The following is a 22634-nucleotide window of genomic DNA, read 5'->3' as shown; positions in this document are numbered from 1 at the left end:
TATGTATTGAGTTTATTCCCAGTAATATTTTTCTTTAATTTACGAATATTTGATATCCTTTTTGTTTCACTTATTTGTTAATTCATTTATTTAGTTTTCTGTTTGTTAGTTTTAGTCCTCCATTCTTGCAAGAGGGCCATGTACAATGAATACATGGCTCTTTGGCTTCAAAATCCACTAAATCACCTTTGTGTTCTTCAGAGTTTAAGTCATTAAATTGAGTAACTTACGTGTTTTCTCTAAATCTACTAAACATATTTTGCCTGGTTAGCTCGCTACTATCCCTGTTTGCTGTTTGTAAATTGGGTTATGTTGAGGGTGAGGACTAATTTTTGAGGGAAGCTCAATTCTTCTACATATTACCTGACCAGTACTACCATAGTCCATGTAAACAAAATGGACTCCCATCAACTGGAAGGGTTGTGATAATCAAATCATCATACAAAACCAATTTTTCCAAACACTATAGTGTTTACGAAGCAACCTGCTCTCCAACCTACCATTGCGGCACTGAAAATCGCCCAAAACATTGTGCTTCCTGTGAAACAAGCTCCCTGGCCTGAAGTTTTGGGCTAATTGATGCTCGCACTAAATAATGCAATCACTGAAGGGTTCCTCTTGGACGGGAACTAAATGTTTGATTACTGCTCTGGCATAGTAATGACCGTATTCTGGGTGTGTACATCAAAGCTTTCTGTGTAAATGTACCCATATCGTCGAAGCAGAGCTTTTAATTCTAGTTTTTTTTCTGACACACTTTGACAAACTTAAAACAAGCTGTGTCAACAATCTTGTCCATATATACTGATTTCTCAGGCATTCATTTTAATGCATTTTATGCATTCTTTTTTTGCATACAACCATGTTAAATTGCTGATTTACCAACCTTATATAATACCTCCCTCTTATCATAAAGCCCAGCTGTTTTGAAGGCATCTCCAATCTCTCACGAGTCATGCCATTCCTGCAAGTCATTTTGAAGAACCTCAGATCATGCAAACCGCAGCTTCCTTCTCCGTGTTTGCCAAATAATCCTTCACTGCTGTCATTTCAGTCTCTTACTCTCGCCTGTCTTGGCTGGAAGCCAGAGAAGGAATGTTGGACATAAATACTGTATTATCTTCAGAGTTTTAGTTCAAAGCGTGCTTGAGTTATAGAGTCAGGATCTTGAGGATCAGACTTTAAGTAGTCTCAATGGAAAGGTTCTATATAGACCTTTCTTCCCGATTGCTATTTGGCAGATCAAATACAGCTTTGTGCACATGTCAAACATTTAGAATCATGTATGATTGGTATTGCATAAAAACTGGAAGTAATAAAAGAATAAATGATTCGTGCTGGACCATTTCACATTAACTACAGGAGGACAACTGTACAAAACATAATACTGAACAATGTTCGAGAGTTCTTCTTTGAAGAACAAAACAAGTAATACAGCATATGCACCTGCTTTTATCGAATAAAGTACGTGTACTGACTTGTGCAGCAGGCTAACCAGCAGGCCACTTGACAAATGTCAACCGTTCCGGATTTATTGTTTGCGACAGCTGCCAATCGGCCCATGGGAAATCCATTGAGTTTTTATCGGCTTTTGGCCAGCTCCCCTCACCGCGGGAACCGCTTCACGCTGCTGAGCCGGAAAATACCGACTTGAGCTGAGATTGGTCTTCGGAACATTTTGGATTTGGATTTTGGAGAGCAGTCTTGTGTCAGGCAGTCAAATGAGCACTGGGGAGGTTAAATTTGTTATAGTTGTGGATAGAACTGAGTTGATCCTTATTATTTTTTTGTTCTTATTGGGACAAGAAAACTGACTGACCTCATTCCAACATTTATAGCCGTCAAAGACAGTGAAAATGGCAGGTGACATGTCTAAACTTTATACTCTCTTTTTCTAGGAAGTTCCTGTCCGTCCACCTTTGCCGGGCCATCCGGTAAACCCTTACAACCTTCAGAACAACCAAGAGCGCCGGATCTCACATTCCTTGTACGAGAGCATTGAAAGCTTTGAACACACGTCCACACCGATTGCAAATTCAGTCGGACGTGTTGGTAAGGCAAAGTCATATTATTTACATTGTTAATGTAGGTGTGCAATAATGTCTTGGCAAATATTTAAACGGTAAAAAACTCCCTTAAAAGGTTTGGGCATCTTAGACTTGAGTAACCGGCTATTTGGATTATTTGAACCAAGTCTCTGGGTTGCACAAACAATCCATAACCAATTCCCAAATTGGTGTTTTTGCAAAACAACCAAACAAAATAAATGTCCATTTTTTTCCCCAAAACGACCCACAGAACAAGTTCATAACCCACCATCCAGATGTCTTTTGGGAGCTTGATTCTGGGTTATTTTTGGTCTGGTCCGTTTTAGGCATGATGTACTCAAAAAAAAGACATCATGTATCCCATCCAGCATGAGGCCGAATGTGTCGTTAAGGTTGTTTACCTAGTCTAGTGTAGAAAAAGCAGATCAACCCTAAATGGGGTGGAAATCAAAAAAAAGCAACACGATTAGGCAATAGTGACAATTCCTTAAACTGTGCAGGAAGTTCTTAGTAATAGTCGAAATTATGAACAACCGTGCGTAGTAATAGTCAAAATAACTTGCAACCCTGGTATCCTAAGCAATCCACTTTGGAGGTGTTCAACTGTAAAAAAAACAACTACATTTTCACTGTAATCGAGCCAAATTGAATTGGCAAAGGAGAAGCAAAGGATTTACCGCATTATCCGGACTATAAGGTTTACCTTAAAACCTGAATTTGGGCAGGAATTTGAAAGAGTGCTCTATAACTTGGTGCACCTTGTATACCGCAGAATACTGTGGATACGATTGGAAATGCATACATTTATACGTCTATTACTTCCGTAATATAATATAATATAATATAATATAATATAATATAATAATATAATATAAATACATATAAACGTGTATAATGGGATGAGAGTTAGAATGCTGTTGCACTGGTGGTCTAGTGTTGAAGTGTCGATGCACTCACCTTTGCGATCAGTATTTGATTTGTAAACTATGTTGTGCAATTCTAATCATTTATACTTATCGACATTGCACAACCGTTTTTACTGGAGTCTAGATTTTATGTGCCTTATAGTCTGGTGCGCCTTATGTATGTAAATATATGGCAAAAAGACTGTTAAGGGGGTGCGCCTTCCAAGCTGATGCTGAAAATAAGGTACTTATCATTTGTATCGGCCCCCACCAGTCAAAAGACACACGTCTGTGTAATACGGATTAAGGAGCAAAAACAAACACTCATTTTTATCCTTCTCAGTGGGTAGCCATTTTGCAGACTTGGAAAATAATATCACGGTTGCCTACGTGAGAACCATTCAAGACTGAGCCTTCCAAAGTCACATAGTCAAACTTAAGAAACCATTGAGCAGGGAGTAGCTCATCTCATTTTTACCTGAACAGAGGTGTCTAGATTGGCAGCCCATCAGACCTGTAAGAACAGAGGGAACTGCAGGTTTGCCTTCCTAAAAGGATGTACCATTTTTTTTCTATGGTTTCATTATTATTTGTGTGTTGGCTGCACGTTTGCCTTCTCCCAATCGATTCTCGCCCTCCCTTCTGTGCCAGCTCCCGTTAAATCCACCAATGTACTCCCACAACCTTGCACGCATCCCCACAGCTTGCGTCTCAAGGTGTACGCCACGCCGTTCAACCCCCAAAGGGATTAACGTCACTGCTAATCTCCTCCCTGCCAGTTTCATTCGGGCCAATTCCCAATCTAGCCGACCGACATCAAGCGGCTGACATCTTCGCTCTCGGGGTGTATTGGAATTGGCAATTCAATCCAGCGCCAGTCACCACTGTCATCTTGATATCGATGCACTTTTCTCAAGATGGGTTAAGCGAAGGGTTTCCATTGGATGATGAAGCCCTTTTCGAATTGTTTCAAACGACGCCTCTCATTGTCTCCTTTTCATAGCGCGTGTATTAATTTGCATACGCCTATAGTCTGTCATTCATTTGCTTCCTAGCTTAGAGCACTTGGCGTCTCTCATGTAGGGCTGATACAATTATTTGAAGTTAAGATAAACATCGATAATAAAAATAGCAGACAATTCCATTATCAATGTCACGGTTGCGGTGGCGCCCAAGTGGCCCCACCCGCGTGGCGCCAGCTGCAGCTTGTTGACAGATTGGCTCCCTGTCAGTATTCAAACCTTGTCCTGTCAGTCCCTTTTTGTCCGTCCGTCTGCGAATCTGTTTTTACACGGCAAGCCCTTTTTCACCTGTTCTGTTTTTGCTCCTGTTTGTCTCCCGCTACGATCTGTTTTGATCTCGACCACGTCTGCTCTTCCGTCCCGAATTACGACCTGCTTTGATCTCGACCACTTCCGTTCTCCCGTCCCGAATCACGATCCGTTTTTTATCTCGACCACGTCTACTCTCCTCTCCTGGCTTTCGACTTTTTTCCGTTTCCAACACCGTCCCACTTCCACGTTCAGAGCAAAGTTATATTCTGCTTGCCCCTTGTTTTGAAACCATCATTTAGGAAAAAAATAAGTTCAAAATTAACCTCAACGATAACTAACTGTGATAGGGAGACACATTTTAAGTGGTATATTTGTTGATAGGGCATCATCAACTTCATGCTGAATTTAAGAAAGACATACTCATCTGGGGCAGCACGGCGGCACAGTGGTTAGCGCGCGTGTGGCACAGTTCTGAGGTCATGAGATTGGACCTCCTGTGTGGAGTTTGCATGTTCTCCCCGTGGTTGCGTGGGTTTCCTCAAGGTACTCCGGTTTTATCCCACATTCCAAAAAACATGCATGTCAGGTTAATTGGCCTAACCAAATTGTTCCTCAGTGTGAATGAGCGAGCGAATTGTCTGTCCCTGTGTGCCCTGCAATTGGCTGGCAACCAGTTTAGGGTGTCCCCTGCCCACTGCCAGAAGGTAGCTCGGATGGGCTCCAGCACCCTCGTGACCCTACTGAGGATAAGCGGTGCAGATAATGGATGGATTGATACTTATCTGATTATTCAACCAAGCATTTCACTAGTCTGTGACGAGTCTTCTTTTAACATAGTCGTTATTTTCCGTCCTACTCACAAGCAGTGTGACATTGTCGTTGGCCAATGATCTTCACCTTTTGGCCGTCCCACCCATCTCATTTGTACGCTACCCTGTACGTCGAGTCGGAGTGGTGCCACTCCGCCAGCCAGAGGAGATCAAGAGGCCGTGTCTGATGGTCTCTTCTGACGGTTAATTAAGCCTCCAGATCAATAGGCCTGACATTGACTCCATACCTCTGACACGGCGGCTCCCATTTTCTCCTCGTCTTTCATCTGTTAAATAAATAAAAATAAATCCAAATTGATTGCCTTTTCTTCTCTCTTTGGTTATTTATTGCGCTGGCTGTTTCAACACATTCTAGCAACCGTGGGGCACTCTATTGGCAAAAGAATTCTCTCTGTTTGAAGCTGAAAAGCTGCAGTCAGATGGGTCAAGTGGGGGGAGGGGTGCAGTTGGAAATGTGAGAAGAGAGCCACAATGATGTTGAAGTTGAAAGCACAATTGAAGCCCAGTGGCATCTCGGATCTGAGTTTTTTTACTGGCAGAAAAAATATCAATGTTTGCTTTTTTGTCTTTCGTCTTCCTCGAAACTTTGCAGTCATTAACATGTGCAGATGCTTGCAAGACAACAATTGAAACGACAGAAATGTAGGAACCTATATCATGTTGTCAAAGTTAGTTAATATTTCAGTAAAATTCGCCAACAATCCCAATGCTAGATGTACCCAAAGTAAATTGAATGCTTGTTCTTAAAGCATGTAGACAATATGGACAGTTTTGGTCTGTTTTGAAATGTTTTGAACTGAAATATTCACATTACATTGAGTAATCTGAGTTGGAACACTCAGAGATAGGTTTTTATTTTTGCCTGAATTTTTTTGGTTGCAATTTGGCCTGCAGAAAAGTGTAGCATAAGCATTTTAGCTGAAAAACAGGTGAGGTAATCGCTTGAAGCCTTAATTGCTACTTTTTCAAATTTGATCACTATCACTGTTTACAATAGTGGTCATTTGGAGAGAACCACCTTGCTCCTCTAAAAGCTTTGCAAATGTTTATTTTACTTTGGCCAATTATTTTAGACATTGTGAAATAGTTGCAAACGTTAGACTGCTCTTTCCAGAAGTCAAACAAAATGCTTTGTGCACGTTTTGTTTTGGCTCTGATTTGAACACGCATAAAAAAATTGTATACATTTTGGAGGACATTTTAACCAATGTTTCAATCATGGAATCGGTTACTACTGACTAAATGCATTCTGATCTACAGGGGTCAATATCAGTTTGATCAAACAGGCACTTTCAACTTGATTCCGTAGCATAAAGTCAGCTTTAACACTTTAAATAAGCTTTAACTTGTTACACCTCAGAGCTGTCTTTCCATTAAAGCGCCAACGTCGCTTTAAAATGCCCGCGTTAGCGTTTTAAAGCTCTCACTTCACTAGTATTTTTGTATCATTGTATTGCTATTCATATTTGCAACAAAGCAACATATTGTATATTACCTAATGCAAAGTATTGGTTAGTTCGACTTAATAGACTCCCTTTACTATTTAATTGTGGCGTCTTAACATAAATCCATGCATCAACCTGTGTATAATGGGCATTTTTTGTAATTGATATGAGCGCAAAAATGATATTTGCCAATACAGATACAGAATATTTTTGCATACATTTTTTGGAAAACTATACATATATATTGTTCAACTCTAGTTTTCAGTGTACTCCAAAATAAAGGTCGTTATATAAGCAAGTACTGAGACTTGGAAGCAATATTGTCCTAAGTGATTGCAGTTGGTAACTGTTTATTTGAATATTTGTTTAGTATGTATCTTGGTACTTGGTATTGATAATAAGTGACTACTTAAAATGTAGGTACTTGAATTGGTATCAGGCTGAAAATTGATGTTGAAAGCTTTCAGAATTTAAAAGGTAGTATTATCGTGGTTAATTGGGACCAGAACCCCCAGCAGGATTGCCTCAGCTCAGTCTCATCCCGAACCCTATAACAATCCACAAAGCACAAGCTGGTGATCAGCATTTTTTGCGCCCTTCTGACTTTCCTCAGGTCATACATTTATTTTCAAAGCAACGAGCCACTGAAAACTAGCTGCTGCTATTTGTTGTGGACCGACCCAAAGACTTGTGCGCCCGCCCCACTGTTTGACTGACAGCATACACCAGCCTATCCCAGTCACGCATGGCTAACACACAAAGCCCCTCCTATCTTGCCTTTGTGATATAATTTACTGTGTCCTGAGTCCAAACGCAATACACGATATGTTGATATCAATGACAATAAATGTGATTTAATTCCAAATTTGTGATAATCAAAGGGCAAATTAGAAAGGAGTCTCTGTACTGTATAACAACAAGTTGTGTATATAATGTCTTACTGTGCTCTTTGTGAATGAAATACACAATTTATGGCAGTGTTCCATTTTATGTATCACTAAAACACGGACTGCTCACTGTGTGTGATATGTGACAGTTATGGTCGGTGGGGCAGATGTTAAGATGCGGCTTTGCAAGGTCACGATGCACACAGCCGCTGGGCCTTGACTGACAGCTCGGTACCGGCTGCAGAACGGGTGAATTATCGCACAGGAGTGACACTCTTGCCTGGGTAGTTTTGGATCGCATCCAGGAAGCTTCGTGCAGTCAAAATTTCATTCGTGGCAGATGCTATCATTAATTACAGTTTGAGTTATTTTTGTCCTTACTCCAATGTGCTCTTTTGTACTCAATGCTATACACTATAAACTGCACCGGTTCATAAGGCGCACCCCCAAAATATAGTCTTTTGTTGCATATATTTCATACCAAGAGTGCACCAGATTATAAAGAGCATGAAATTTAGACTACAATAAGAGGTATCTTGTGTCTAGTAAAAGCTACCGTTTGTATGTGTGTCATCGGTAGGCTCTGTATACACTTATCGGATGCATTGGATCAGTTGATAAGTGTTGCGGACCAAAATCTCAAACATGGATCTAACCCAAGATGTGGCTGCAAGAGCTGGTATAGTTTTTTGGGGAAATATGTTTTCTCAATTCTCAAACATCCGTTTTTCAATAAATGGAGATATAGTTTAACCTATAGAATGCATCGTGTGAATCAGTGTTTCTGGTACCGAGAGTAAAACTAGTGTAGTAATGAGAAGCTCTAATGCCTTGTCGGATGTCATCTGTACCACTAGTGGTTTAGTGTAAAGTGTCGTTGCTCTCACCCCCACTACTTGGTTTTGATTCCCTTACAATATTTTGTGAATTGGGTCAGCGATAATTATAAATAGCATACTGTAAAACCATGTATGGTAACACAACATAAACTTACTGTATGCATTTCCAATCTTACCCACCATTGAATATAATAGAATAGAAGAGAGGAGAATTGCCTTTATTGTCATTTATATCAATGTTATGAAACATTGATGCAACATGTGTCGTAGTACCAATAATTTGTACCGCTCATAGGCAAAGGGTTTCAGAGTAAATGAGCTAATAGGTTAAATGTATTTAAAATAAGATGTTTGTGTAGTATATGTGTGACACGACTAGATAGGTTAAGAAATGAAGTATGGAGAAAAACTGGTATGGTGAGAGAGCTTGCTGAGAGAGTACATAAAGTGTTCTGAGATGGTTTGGACTTATGGAAAGAAGGAGACTGAAGGTGTATGTAGTGAAGAAGAAGTGGGAAATAGAATAAGAGGAAAACCCAAATATGTTTGAATGGATGGTGTGAAACGTGTTCTGGATGTAAGGTCGGGTAATTTAATGGATGCAAGAGTGTGTGCTATGGATAGATGTAAATGGGGAAGGATAGTTAAGAATGACTGATATTGACACATATGATGCAGAGGGGGTAAACCAGTGTATGCTGTCGGGCCTCTTTGCTAATAAAGGCTTACATGGCAAAGCAACTCAGCCTTTGTGTTTTATACTTAATATCCGTTGTCAGATTGGGAAAAGCGAAGAGGAACTAAATGTTTAGTGAATATTAATGTGTTCTCGACTCTAGCCACACCCTTTTAGAGGGATATGGTTTTGGTATCTTTATATATAGATATAAACCGATATAAATAGATGGACAGTTTGTGTATCGGCGCATTATGTATATATAAATATACTTTCAAATGTAATTCTGGTAGGTAATCCTTACTTAAAATAATATGTGCTTGTGGTTTTATGTCCGCATTTTCCAGACTATAAGTTTGTCCGGAGTTGATGTTGCACCAGCCCAAAAATGCATAATAAAAAAGTAAATGCATGCATATTTGATCAAATTCAGGACCAAAAACCTACATGCCATCTTGAAAGGCAATTTAAAGTAAAAACAAAATGGAGAACACGGTATACTAACGTACACATAAGTGCATATCTTAGACATGTTCGGCTGTCATGATTTAACATATTAAGAGTTATAAGAGTCAGATAAAGAACATGCTTGAGGTGACGATACGCCGCTTCCTCTTTCCATTTTGATGTCAAGGTTGACATATCAACAGAGGCCTAGAGCGTCCTTTTGCGGTTAAGTGTGAAAATGACATGTAGGAAACATTTAAAACTTATAATTTCACATTTAAGTCTTCCCAGGGTATAAGTCAATACCCTGACAAAACTATGAAAACTGACTTTGTACAAGTGTCTGAAACTCTGCTACAAGCCAAGTGAATTCCTCTTTCTACGATGCTTTTTATGTACCTTTACGTTTTGTAGCGTCATACATTTTGTTAGCTTCTTTTGAATATTTCTCCTGGGGCTGAGGTTTTGGCTTGATTCCTAACCACTTCTCCATTTTTCTTGTGTTCTCTGTGCGTCTAATTTGGAAAATGATATGCAAATGAATGACCTTATAAGGCTTGGTAGAGTCCGGAAGCACAAAGTTATTCGATGCAGGCTTCTCATTGGCTGCAGAGTATGCAAATTGCCAAATGAACCGAAATTTCCAAACCGAACGAACATTTCGAAATCTGAATAAAGCTAACGTTTGTAACAAGCACCCGGGTGGAGACGTTTTGTAAGTTGTACGCCCGACGTAAAAGATCCACACCCGGGCGTCCGGGCAGACATTATTTCAGACACTGTTAGTACCCTAATTTCCGGACATGTTTTTTTCTGTTACTGAATTTCAATTATGTAAGTGTGTTACATGTATCCTGTTAGTTCCTAAGCTTGCCCATAATATTAAGTGGTATGCAAGGTGCACCGGGTCATAAGGCGAAATTTCAAATCCCTGGCCAAGTTGTGGTTTTTACTTGCGCATTATAGTCTAGAAAACTCTTGTTTCCATGCATTGTGTTGCGTATTCCGAACGCCACATATCTTGATATTAATAGTCATAGGCAATCCGATTCCCTGTTTTCTTCGCTAAGCCACGAGGCACTGTGATATTGTCAGCTTTGTCGTGGAACACGCGCAGGGCTCCGGGCTGAATCCATAACGAGCAGGGGGGCTGAAGCGCAGTATGTTACGCCCCGACTCCCGGCTCAAATTTAAATGAGTTTCTGACAATTTGCTTCCATTCTTCCTTTCTAACCACCCACCTCTTTGCCTCGGGGGGAGTATAAGTACGGGACTTGTCTTTCTTCTAGAGAAAAGGAAACACATTTGGGTTGGTGGAGGAGAATGATGAAGCGGAGGGAATTTTCAGGCGAGTGCACAGCGTGAATGTGACAGCCAGGCGAGGACGCAAAGGTTATAATCGCACCCGGCTTTACCTTCCGTTCCGTCTCGCCGGAAAATGCCGCTGGGTGTCGAGTCCACACGCTGAGGTGAAAATTGAAGACCGTCGTCCAAAACCTTCTTGTTAATACGGGCATTTGGACTGGTTTTCCAGGAAGGAGGGTTGGTGGAGGTAACCTCTTCCTGGGTTGTCGTTATTCCCTTTACACTTTACCTGCCACAAACACAAATATGTGTTGCAGCTGCTCTGTAGTGAAGTCAAGTCATGTTTATTTGGGACACCCTTAATCACAAGTCTCAAAGGGCTGCACTGACCACAGATTATTGCAAACCACAGACTATTATGACACCATCCCCTGATCTAAAACCTACACGAGGGCAAATAATACACAGATCTTGTCAACATAAAATATAGGTTATTCATATGCGATAGAATAGAAGTGTGTTTTAAGTTTAGATTTCAAGAGTTTTACTAAGATTGCAGATCGAATCTCAGGGAGAAGAGCGTTCCACAGGACCGGGGCCCAAATGGAGAACGCTCTCGAACCTGCGAATTTCTTCTTGGCTCTTTGGATCACTAGTAGACGAGCATTTTCAGAGCGAAGGCTCCGGACCGGAAGATATGAGCGAATTAAATCTGAAAGATATGATTTTGTATACTACCAACAGAACCTTGAAATCACATCTTAAGCTAACACGAAACCAATGCAGGTCAGCTAGAATCGGGGTCATGTGATCAAACTTTCTTGTCTTAGTCAAAACCCTCGCTGCAGCATTTTCATACCTGTCAACAATACGTTTTTGCTGTACAAAGTACGTTTATTATGCATTTTAAGACGTGTACGACGTACAAGAAAATCTGTATGGAAAAACGCAAATTTGTCAATTATGGGAACCATCCGACTATGACGAAACGGCAAATCACTCAAACGAGTTTACCACGGTAGCCTCGATCTCGGCATCGTTTTTTTTTTCCGTTCCAAACGAAGCGAACAGTTTGATGCTACAGTGTGCATGCGTCTGCCGCCTCGGATTTCATGTGGTAGTTATGTTGTGAAAGGAAGTCCGTCTCTTTTTAGAGAACCGGCTTTTTCGGCTCGACTCATTAAAGAGAGCCGGCTCGCAAACAGCTCACTTGCTTTGACGCATTATATTACGAATTATTATGTTGTATAAAGAAGTTAAGAAAAAAAGGAAGTATAAAATGAGAAAATGAAAAAAGACAGCCATTTTTCGCGGCATTTCTCAGAAAGTTCCAGTGTGTACATGTATTAATGGCATGCCATGGAGACACGAGATGACTCTGACAGAAAGTCCCGCGTTAGAGCGCGGATGGAGGTGTCCTATTAGCACCTGGGTTGCTCCAAACACGACCGAAAGTGCTAATAAGTCACCTTTTCGCTTGCGCATCGGAAACGCTTCGGTGCTTGGAGAGTGTAACCAAGCATCCCCTAACTTGCGGAGCCGAGCACTGAAGTTGGTGAAACTTTGTCGTTGAGTACAAAAATACTGAAATCCTCCAGGGGAATCATGCAGTCGGTTCACAAAGCGCATGGTAGTTACGGAGAGGAGGGCTGAATTGCTAGTGTCAAATATGTGGCCTGCAGGCTGGACCGGGACCGCCAAGGGTTTGAATCCCGGAGAGAAGCGCTATAGGAAATCTGAGCTGCAGGGGGCAATATGTCGACTTGATGTCAGGCGCCACTGCCAAATCATTTTTCTCTCTCGCTCTCTTTTCCCTTTTTCTTTTTCCCCCTCTCTTTGTCTCTCTTGCTTTTTTTTCCTCCTTTCTTTATATTTCTGTATTTTTATTTTTCTCGCTCTCTCACTCTCGCTGTTTCTATGTTTGTTTTTGTCCGTCTTTAGCTCAGTTTTTTCTTGTCTCTGTTTTCCTGTATTTTTAATTTGTAATTCAATTTTTCTTTTTTCCTTTTTAATTTTTTTCTTTGTTTCTTTTTTCATTTTCAGTTTTGTTCTTTGTTCTTATTTTTGTTTCTGTGTGCTCTTGTCTTTTATCTTTCTCCTTTTTTTTCTTTTTTCCCTCCTTTGTCTCTCTCTCTCTCGCTCTCTCCTCTCTGTCTCTCTGTCTCTGTATCTCCGTCTCTCTGTCTCTGTCGCTCTGTCTCTCTGTCGCTCTGTCTCTGTCACTCTCTCTCTCTCTCTCTCTGCGCACTCATTCTTTCTTTTTATTTATATCTCTATTCCTCTATCTTTTTCTATTTCTTTGTATTTCTATTTCTGAGTAAACGGTTCATAATCAAACTTAACATCCTTGCATCATAATGTAATTCTGAGATCCCCAGATTTCAGGCTAGGGCACTTTTTATGCCATTGATTTACTATTCTGGCCCCCGATGAGAATGTTACTTCTATCATGTGGCCCCCAAGCTAGTTGACTTTGAAATCCCCGTCTGATATGAAATCTGACCTAAAAAGCTGGGCATAGTTTTACATTTTGATACATTATTCTTATTAAAATTTTGAAAGACACAGTTACTGCATAAGGATTTACATATAAGAGAACAACAACCCATGACCAAATCCAAAATGATTGACATTACAAGCTTGGAAGTAATTTGTTACAAGGTTGCCCACCAATGCGAGTTCAACTCAATCGAAGTTGTATGAAGGAATCAAAACATAAAATTTGTATAATGTATATCACTAAAGTCTTATCTACCTTGTCTTTTGTACATCATGTTCTAAATCCTACAATCGCAAATGAGCTATAATTTTCTTATTGTAATACCGACAAATGGCAGGAGCTGACAATTTTCCACTACAATTATCTCTGAAAGCATTGGCGCACCGATTTTATTGGATGTGATTCAAGACACTTTTCTTTTCATTGTGAAAAGAGTCAAAATGGTTGCTTTTGCGTCCTAATTTTCAACTCCATTTGTTATCAATGTTGTTACTTAATTTGTGAAACCAACGCATTTTTTTGATATTCCAAGTACTAAGAATAATTATATAATTTGGTACGAGCGCCGCATATAGTCCATGTATTATTTAGCCGAATCACATAGTTTAACAAATCAGGTCTGTTCCAATTACAATCGTGTGCAGGAGACAGAGTGGCGAGACTCCGGGGGCTCCGCTGTTATAATTCATGCCGATGGAATATTTACGCCCCATGACCAAATCTCTGGTTGATTGGTCCGCGCCGTGTTGATGCAATTATCCCAATCGTCCTTCGAAGCATTGGGGTAAGGGTGATAGGTCATTGCCCTTGCCCCCAGGCGAGGTGATAAGTCATTGTTATCTACACAAACAGAAACCAAAGACACTTTTCAATGCACAGGCGTTTTTACGACAGCCTTCTCTCAGAGTTTGCCCTCAAACACTAGTCAGATTTTAGAACAAGTATATTTGATTTTATGTAAGATAAAACCGTGTGCAGCACGGCGGCGCAGTGGTTAGCGCGTGTGCGGCACAGTTCTAAGGTCTTGGGAACCTCCTGTGTGGGTTCAAATCCAGCTACCGGACTTACTGTGCGGAGTTTGTATGTTCTCCCCGTGCTTGCGTGGGTTTCCTCCGGGCACTCCGGTTTCCTCCCACATTCCAAAGACATGCATTTCAGGTGGATTGGCCGGTCCAGATTGTCCCTAGGTGTGAATGAGCGAGCGAGTTGTCTGTCCCTGTGTGCCCTGCAATTGGCTGGCAACCAGTTCAGGGTGTCCCCTGCCCACTGCCCGATAATTGCTGGGATGGGCTCCAGCACACCTGCGACCCTACTGAGGATGAGCGGTGCAGCTGATGAGATGAGAGATGAGATGAGATAAAACAGTGTATAAAATAGTATATAACTTCAATCCATACCAGAATTTTATAATACTCTCATACTCACAATTCTAGCTGATATCAGTATTGGATGCCCTGAAGTGCTCATTGAACAATGAAGAACCTGAACTTAATTGTTGTTAAAGTAAAAGCATTTTCAAAGGTGGGTTGCATAATTTGTGGTGTCCTCAAAAAAGTTGAAATTTAAATCTTTTCTCTATTAGGTATCTGTTAACAATGCCCAACTGAGTTTAACGAGCCATTATGCTTTATGTTCCACCGTGTCTATCTTATATTATCTTATCTTTTATTATAACGGTTTGGGAAGGGACACATTTAGGTCCGAAGACTTGGACCTGAGGAGAGTACTGGAGAGGGATGTCATGCTCATACACACATTTTTATTAGTTTTTTTTTGTTTTTTTTTTCAATGGTGAAAGTAAGAAGAGGGCATTTTAAAGTGCAGCCCAAACGCCAACCTAAACCCCCCCATAAAGAGTGAAAAAGAAGTGTTTATTCTAGCATATTGAAGTTATATACTATTTTATACACTGTTCTATTCTACTTATACTCAAAATATGTGTCCTAAGTTTGACCCCATCCTTGAGTGCAACTTTCTAAAAGGAGGTCGTAATACGCCTGTGATTTGGAATGTTTTCTTTGGTTTCAGTCCGTGCAGATAACAATGAATAATCACCTCGCCTGGGGGGGCTTAGAATGTGTGTGTCGTGCCCCATTCTGTCCGGAGGGCGATGGCCTATCACCCTTCTCCCAAGCTTCAAATGACTATTGGGAAAGTTGCATGGACGACGGCGCAAACCAATCATCCAGAGGCTTGGTCATGGGGCAAGAACATTTCATCACCATGTGTCATAAAAGTGGGAAACCTGTGAGCCCCCGTCGCTGTAATTGGCAAGGAAGAAAGATCCGATCTGTTCAACTCTTTTATTCGGCTAAATAGATATGTGCACTATAATAGGCTCAATAATTTATCCGACTTTTGGGCATGCTCCAACTGTAGGGGTTTGGACAAGACTTATGAAAAATCTTCGGATTCAGATTTCAGTTTAAGAAATGTTAAAACCTTACAACATCTATGAAATGCATGTACTTGCAGGAGCATCATGAATGGGCTAAGGCTTCAATAATCTAAACCAGGAGATGGTGGTATAGGGTAACACATTTCTAAATTCTGTACTTCTCTTTTAAGGGAATATATGCTGTTTGCACTTCAATTTATACTGTAGTGTTTAGTTTTCTCTAAATATTCTTTCAATTTTACAGAATGAAGTGAATATTATGCACTCATAGTATTAGTATGTTTTATCAATATTGATGCCTAAATTTTTCCTGAAAAAAATGGTACTAAACATACCTACAATCCGAGAGTATGGAATTCAATTTATATTAAGCTTTGCTCTGATGGATCCGAACCGCGATATATTATTTTTGGCAAATCGCTGGCACCCTCATCATCACGCCATCCTTTACGTTATCGCCGTCCGGCAAAACGGAATCCAGTCAACCAAGCGGCTCGGTTTAAGCAATCGCCCGCGGTCGGTGACGGGTGTTCCCGGCGCTGATTTACAGTGGCCGTGAATTCAATTACCCAGGGCTCCCCCTGTCAAGCCGCCCAAGTGAGAAATTGCCTTCATTTCACCTGCACGATGTTGGCCGACATTTCCACGCGCTTTATAATTTGATAAGTGCTTCCTGAATTGGCCCAGTTTTCAGCTATCGTGCATTTGAATTCACAAATATGTCGTATGTACTGTAAGGGGATGTTTGTTACCGGATTTTATACAAATACGCCAGTTTATAGAAAATTAGAAAATATGCTTTTTCTTTAAAAGCTGAGGGGCGAAAAATGCAATGTTAATTTTTGTCTGGAATTTTAATATTCTAACTTACGTTAAGTTAATGATGATTTCTACTTGGTGGTTTACTGTTTTTTTTTTTGAATACTAAATGGTCTAAGAACCACTTTCTGTCATGATTACCAATGTGTATCACCTGTGCCCACTCCTTTGGTGCCAACTGCCTTGGACTCTGATTGGCTCTCTGTCCTTATTTAAACCCACCCCTATCCGTCCCCTGTTGTCAGTCCGTCTGCGAACCTCAGTTAACACGAGGCAAGCCTCTTTTTGACCCTGACCCATACCTGTTTTCGCTCTTGTCTGTTCCCCGGCTTCGACCCGTTTTTGATCCTGACCACGTCTATTCTCCTGTCACGGCTTTCGACCTCTTTTTGGCCCCGACCACGTCTACTCTCCTTTCCTGGCTTACGACTCGCTTTTGACCACGTTTTTGCTCTCTTGTCCCGGCTACTGACCCATTTTTCCGTCCCCGACCCCGCCATTGCTCGCCACGGAAGATCCACTTCCGCGTTCTTAGCACAATCAGAGTATCAGACCGACCTGCTTCCCGCATCCAGCAATCACCGGATCATGGGTGCAACCCTTTCTCTTTCTTACAATAAAACTTGAGAGAAACGCAACGCAAGTGGGTCCTGTCTCCCTTCTGGTCTTGACAATAGAGACCCATTTTCATTAACAAGCACTCCAGTGTTCTAATCATACATTGCATTAGAAGGCCGATGGATGATTAGACATGATTAGAAAACCCTTGTGCAATGATTTTACCACAGTTGAAAACGATGTAGCTGGTTAGATAAGCTACAAAATGGACCTTCTTTGGAGCTAGATGTGTATCTAGAGCATCACCTTTGTAGGTGTGATTACACTTTCAGAATGGCCAGAAAAAAATATGTTTCGTGTTAAACTCAACAGTTAATCCTTGTTCTAAGAAATGAAGGCTGTTCCATGCGATACATTGCCAATACATTGAAATTATCATTCAATGACATGTACTACTCCCTTCAGAGAACAACACAAATGAGCTCTGACCAGAGTAGAAAGAGAAGTGGCAAGAGTAAAAGTACATCAGAGACTTGAGTTTGAGAAATTAACACTTTACTGGTTCTCAACTAGCAGCTTGGTTAAATAGTACCCATTAAACACCAGGGTCAACATCTACAGTGACGAGGCGACTCTGATATGGCAAAGAAACAGGCATATCTTAGACTAGCTAAAAAATGGAATAGATTATTATGAGCAAAATAACATAGACATGGAAAACTCTTTCGATAATTCAAAGTGTGACTTTTTTTATGGAAAACACCAAATTGTCTAGACAGCGCCAAAATGTCTAATGGTAGTGTATTTTTGCCCTTCATGTTTCATTATTAAATGGTGATTTACCATTTCTTTTATTTCTGGTTACTGATTGATAAATGTCCACAAGGAACCATTTGAAACTGGTACTGTCTACAATCCAGAAAACTTGTACTTTATACTTCTAGTCTTCAGCCCAGTGTTTTTGGTTCATTTTAATTAATCTCAGGAGTCAAAGACTGCAGTACTTAAGCTGTGTTGAAGGGTATTCTTGTGCAGTCACATCTACTTCCCCTCCACAACTCATTTGTATGTTTATTATCCTTGTTCTACTAATTTATTTGGTTCCAACAGCAATCCAAACCAAATTATTACTTCATTTGTTTGTCATTAGTTGGCACTCTTTAAAATTAAATACCTGCTTGTATCTCTTTGGCATGGAAAATATCCCTTTGTCGCTTTTTTGTTCCTCAATCTTTAAATTATATCTTTTGATGATACAACACAGGGAGCGAACCTTTGCAATTAAAGCATTCAAAAATCAGATACAAGCTTGAAGTCCGCTCTTGACTTTGCCTTCGAACTTGAAAACTCACATTCTCTGCTGAGACAATTGAGGCTCAGAAAAGAATCCCGCGCCTCAGTCCTCATTGGCATACCTCTCATCGGACTCAACAGCCCCTTGTTCTGACGCTCTTGCTATTGAGTGTCAACCAATGCATCACATTTCTTATTGACTTTGACTGCTGAGTAGATGTAAAGGACCAATTCAAAGAAGACTGCTATGGGGAAAGTCATGCAAGACGGAATACAAATCAGAAAAAAGTTTGCTATTTGTCCTTTGAGAATACAGTGGTACCTCTTCATACGAGCTTAATTAGTTCCAGGGTTATGCTTTTAGCTCAAATTGCTTGTGTAACAAAAACATTTTCCTGATATATCTGATTTGTATGTTCCCGTCTTCCAAAAAATCTTCACGTGAACCCTAAATAGCTACGGAAACATATCTTCCTGATTGGGGCGGCAGTAGCTCAGGAGGTAGAGCGCTCATCTTGGGATCAAGGGATCCCAGTTCGAATCCCGGCTCGTCCGTGTTACATGTCGAAGTGTCCTTGGGTAAGACACTGAACCCCTAATACCCCCAATAAGCAGGTTAGCGCCTTACATGGCTGCAAGGCCGCTATTGGGAAATGTGGAGCACATTGTAAAGCGCTTTGGGAAGTCATTGACTTGAAAAGCGCTATATAAATGCAGATCATTTCATTTCATTTCATCACTAAACACACTCGAAGTAATGAAACATTAAAAGTCGGAAAGAGTGAATTAGATCGCATACCTGTCAACTTGTTGTTTTTTCCCTCATACAAATTTTGTATTCGAAATTTGAAAAATATTTTGTTAAACCAATCTCGGCTTGCCCATTTCCACTCGAATCCGTGATGTCTCGGTCACTGGTAGCAAATGGTAACGTCATCGAAGATTGCTAATCTTGCTGAAGAATTCCACATAGTCTGTCTTGCTTTGAGTAAATAGGTGCCCAGTTGTGCTCAATAAGGGGAATTGCAACTGCCAATATAGGGAGCAATTATCTTAGGTTAAAATATTTAAGATTGAGACTGTTGATGATATAGCAACACTTACTGTACACTTAAAATAAGTCACTGTAACTTTAAATGAATGTGCACACTACACATTTTTACAGCATTTTTTGGCCTGTCATAGTTTGCATGCCCAAACTGGTTTGACCTGATGCTGGCACTGAGCTGTCTTGAGCGGTGTCCAACAGTAGCCTCTGTGAATGCTCATGACGTGGGTTTCTGTCTTTTACAGACCAAACGTTGTTTGCCAAATAAAACTTGGATAGCAACATTTTCGTGTTTAGAGGTTTTCATACATTGAGCAGGCTTCGTGCAGGTGCTTGAAATTATTGAAAATATTTAAATTTAATGTTTTGTTTTTAATGATTGAAACATGCCTGAGTTTTGGGTGAAGTGCTTTTAAATGCTTGAAATTGTTGCCATGTTTCTCAACATGTCTGCTTTAAGACGACGACACAACTGCTCTCCATTGGCTTTGCTTTGCCATTGCATTTCTTACTTTGTTCTTCCTTAACTGCAGCTGGCATTAGTGTTTGTGGCATTGTCCTATTTAGAGTCATCGCCTCTCTACGGGTCATGCACAAGCTGAGAGGTGCATGCTACACCTTAACAGGGTTCTATGAAATATATATTGGTGCAAGGATTACATATCAATTATGGACATTTATTGTGGGCCATGCGAAAAATTAAGGTAGTTTCCCAGTGGTAAATACTAATGGAAATATTTTCCTGCAACTTAAAATGTAAGTTACATAGTATTGTCATTTTACCGAAGTCCTATATGGGGAGAGATTTGTCTCCAAAACAAATATATGTGGGTTTTACCCAAGATCTAGAAATCATGTCTTAATAAATGCACACACAAGATTAAAAATCACATTGGCACATCACATATATGTGACTCTGCAAAATACATGATTCGCATCGGGTTTCCTCTTTTAATGATACTGGAGATATTGGAAATTTGGCTTTGCAAGTGTTGTGTAATGTGGATAATAACTAATGATAAGTAATGTGTCCCAAATGCAATAAAGCGCGTTCCCTTTTCACCATATCTAATCTCTGCGTATTATTTGGGGCGATATAAGTCGTTAAAAAGTGCTTGAATTTGGCCTTGGGTACGAACCATCAAAGAGGTACCACTGTATTTGAAAAGAATAACTCATAGATTAGACAGTAGGATTTTTCTTTCAAGGTTGGTTTCCGTTTTTTGGTGATATACGCATGTGCAAAACGAAACAAAAATGCACTCGACTCAGCTGTCTTGATCCGTTTCTGCTCTCATCCTGTGTCGCAGGTAAATATCAGCTATCACCCACCGTCAACATGCCACAGGACGACGTTGTGTTGATAGAAGACGACAGGCCCCCGCTGCTTCCCGTCCACTTCTCGGACCAGTCGTCTACGAGTTCGCACGAGGACCTGGGATTTATAGGGGAGGAGCCCGTGACGTGGATCACGGAGCTGCCCAGTCCAAACGAGTGGTAAGTAGGGCTGCAACTAGTTACCAACTATTGAAACGATTAGTCCAACTATCAAAAATATGTATTATCCTTTACTTTAGCATGAAGTTGAATTAATTATGTGGATTTTTTTAATAAACACAAGAAGTTGGGTTCATTGAAAAATACATCCTTAACATAGTGTGAATTTGAACAAAAAATAAAACCAAATTAGCAACGCTCGGTCAGTAGATGCATGATGCATAAATACATCTCTCTCCATTTTTATGGAACGGGGAAATCATTAATACATTGAAATCAAGTAGTATACAACTATAGAGTCCACCTGATTATACGATGCACCGAATAGTCAAGTCATGTTTATTTGTATAGCCCTTAATTACAAAGAGTCTCAATGGGCTGCACAGACCACAGATTATTGCAAACCACAGATTATTATGACACCATCACATGATCTAAAACCTACATGAGGGCAAGGAAAAACTGAAAAACTTGTCAAGTCAGGTCATGTTAAAATCTTATAGCCCTTAATCACAGTCTCAAAGGGCTGCAGAGACCAAAGATTATTGCAAACCACAGACTATTATGACACCATCCCCTGATCTAAAACCTACATGAGGGCAAGGAACAACTCAAAAACCTTAACATGAGGAAAATGAAGAAACTTTAAGAAGGAACCGCACATGAGATAATGCCCCCGTCAGGATGATCAGGCCGCAACGGATGTTGCATTAACAAATAATACACATATATTGTCAACGTAAAATATAGGTTATTCATATGCGATAGAATAAAAGTGTGTTTTAAGTTTAGATTTCAAGAGTTTAACTGAGGTTGCAGATCGAATCTCAGGGAGAAGAGCATTCCACAGGACCGGGGCCCAATTGGAGAACGCTCTCGAACCTGCGGATTTCTTCTTGGTTCTTGGGATCACTAGTAGACCAGTGTTTTCAGACCGGAACATAGGGCGAAATTAAATCTGAAAGATATGAGGGAGCAATTCCATGAATGGTTTTAGTATACTAGCAACATAACCTTAAAATCACATCTTAAGCTAACAGGGAGCCAATGTAGGTTAGCTAAAATTGGGGTAATGTGATCACATACATTTTTAAAGGAAAACAAACATGTTGTACATACAAAAGCCGCGCCTGACTATAAGCCGCATGTGCCCACATTGAAGCGTAAGATATTTACACAGAGAAAGTTTTAATAACATACAGTACCTAAACCCATTAATTGGAAAGCTTAAACTTTTGGGATTAAAGATAGATATTTCAAAATATCCTCATCAGAGAAACATCTTGATCAGTCTGAAACAGGATACCCATTTTGTTTGCATTTGATTCATATTTTGTGTAGAACTTTTATCTCATGTTTTTTTTTTTTTTTTTTCCATTTTTCTTTTTTTATAATCCATCTGTTAGAAGCCTGTCAGTGAGTATGGAACATACAAAGCAGCTCCGGCTAACTCCTCTTGCACACTTAGGCATGACTGGCACACCGGCACGCAGGGCAGAGGTGGGCTCCGTATAACAGCCCTGGGTCATACTGAATAATTCATCTCGTCAAAGTCGCGCACACGGCAGCCACGCGTTTCTTTTCGCTCCAACGCTCAGACGAATTCTCCTCCCGAAGTTACACGCTTCTTGTTCTGCGCCACCAGGTGTGCACGGTACCGGGTCGGCCAGGTCCGACGACGACTGCTCGGTATTGGAATCGCTCGCTCGTTTTTTTCTCGCTTTCCCTTATCTCTGTCAGCGATTCCGAAATGGGAACCAGAAGGTGTCTCCCTTTAGCTTTGAGTGTATAAATCACGGTTATAAATTATTCCTTCATCGGCGTGTCAGCCCGGCGTTAATTCCCTTTTGCGGGGTCCGCCTCTT

The 22634-nt window shown here is 40.5% G+C and overlaps 1 protein-coding gene across 1 annotated transcript in view; it reads left to right on the top strand.

The window, feature by feature from the left end:
• The window catches only part of LOC148348797 (partitioning defective 3 homolog), a 387206-nt gene that overhangs the window by 185320 nt on the left and 179252 nt on the right, over window positions 1-22634 (top strand). The window contains exons 15-16 of the mRNA XM_088322738.1: window positions 1899-2052; window positions 20583-20769. Of these exons, the coding sequence (XP_088178864.1) occupies window positions 1899-2052; window positions 20583-20769 (341 nt within the window). The remainder of the gene's footprint in view (window positions 1-1898; window positions 2053-20582; window positions 20770-22634) is intronic.

This window comes from Urocampus carinirostris, chromosome 18, assembly GCF_059441175.1.
Source record: "Urocampus carinirostris isolate Australia breed hairy pipefish chromosome 18, RoL_Ucar_1.0, whole genome shotgun sequence".
In the NCBI taxonomy this organism is placed as follows: Eukaryota; Metazoa; Chordata; class Actinopteri; order Syngnathiformes; family Syngnathidae; genus Urocampus; species Urocampus carinirostris.
Note: the sequence above shows the minus strand (reverse complement) of the source record. Positions and strands in the feature narration are given on the sequence as shown.